General features: G+C 34.3%; 1 protein-coding gene across 2 annotated transcripts in view; it reads right to left on the reverse strand.

The window, feature by feature from the left end:
* Positions 1-1,449, reverse strand: part of PLD1 (phospholipase D1, phosphatidylcholine-specific) — a 166,258-nt gene that overhangs the window by 73,384 nt on the left and 91,425 nt on the right. For both annotated transcript variants that reach the window (XM_012640228.1, XM_012640227.1), the window contains one exon: positions 672-885. In XM_012640228.1, the coding sequence (XP_012495682.1) occupies positions 672-885 (214 nt within the window). The remainder of the gene's footprint in view (positions 1-671; positions 886-1,449) is intronic.

The raw sequence follows: 1,449 nt of genomic DNA on the forward strand, positions 1-1,449 counted from the left end.
GAGTTTGAAGTGGGGTTTTAAACCATGGATTAAATTCTGATGACTTCTATAGTGATTAAAATAACCTGGAGAAATTGAGAAGTTCTTTTTTTTTTACCAAGAAATATATACATTTATGCATATATATATATATAAAACAAGTTTTCTAAACTGAAAAGCAAGGTTGATCATTTTTACAACCAAGGCAGGGCTATAAAATCAGTCATAACATTCTGTGCCACAGAAAGTTGCAGAGCTTTAAGACATATTTTAAAAGACTGGTAAATTTATAAGATGTAGAAAATCTTATGTTTGATGATATAAGCTTGATGTATTTCTGGATGGGAAGAGAAATGAAATTTCTTCTAAGAAAAGTTTATAAAGTACATCTAATACCTTTCTTTTTCCTTTACAGCTTGGCGTATTTTAGAAACCCTTAGTCATTCTACCATCAGAAGCATGAATTGTGCTTGTTATGACTGTTTTGTGTGAATAAAACAATAAATCTGTTCTAAAATGAGGCAAACAAAGCCATAAATGGCATGATATTGAATAGGATGATACGGCGACCTTTCGACATTGCTCATTCTACTCCGTTGTAGAAAAAGAGATTTTAAAACCACGTATATAGTGTCTGGCTATGGAGGAGTAGAGTGTAGCTGAGGTAAATTCTGGCAAAGACCACGACTTACTGGAGGTGCTTTCAATGCTGCTGATGCTATCCGCGTCACGCAGGTGGTGCTTATAGAGCTGCCTGTAGAGGGCAAACTTGGAGAACCTTCTTGGCTTTCCAACTCCTTTCAGTTTTGAATCCATATCATCAACACTGTTCAGGATGGGCAGATTTTTATCAGGTTTATTTTTATCTTTGAGGTGTAAGTATTCCGTAGACTCTGTTGTTGCAGCCTGAGAAAATTATTTTTTTAAAAAAGGACACTGCATAAGATATGCTGCAATGTGGTTCTGTAATTCAAGTAGAGCCAAGGTACAAAGTTTACAAATGATGGAGACTCTGCAACAGACATTCGATAATGTCTGAGGTCAGCTATGGGGAAGCAGTGAATTCTTCTAGGCTGTTTAAGCACTACCAAAGGAATACCAAGAGTTGCACTGTGGTCCTTTCAGTAGGCCAAATTATTAAAATTCTATTCCAATTAACCTTTTTATCTCAAATTCAATTACATGAGTTACAGTCACTATTGAGCTCCTGAATGTCTTCTTCTGGTAAACATCAAGTAAACAATGTTTCTTCTGTTGATCATTTTCCCTATTACCTACTAACTATTAATAAATTGCTATTTTCCTAGAAAAGTCACCAACATACCCAGCAGTAAATAAGATGGACCATTACAATTTTTAATAAGTGTATTCATATTTTGGCAGCAAGCAGATTGATATACACATATAGATATTTTGGTAAGCTCTTGATTTAAAAGGTATTTTGAAAAGTTATTCACTTTTTTGCTTAAA

Source organism: Propithecus coquereli, unplaced genomic scaffold (assembly GCF_000956105.1).
Source record: "Propithecus coquereli isolate 6110/MARCELLA unplaced genomic scaffold, Pcoq_1.0 Scaffold15, whole genome shotgun sequence".
Taxonomy (NCBI): Eukaryota; Metazoa; Chordata; class Mammalia; order Primates; family Indriidae; genus Propithecus; species Propithecus coquereli.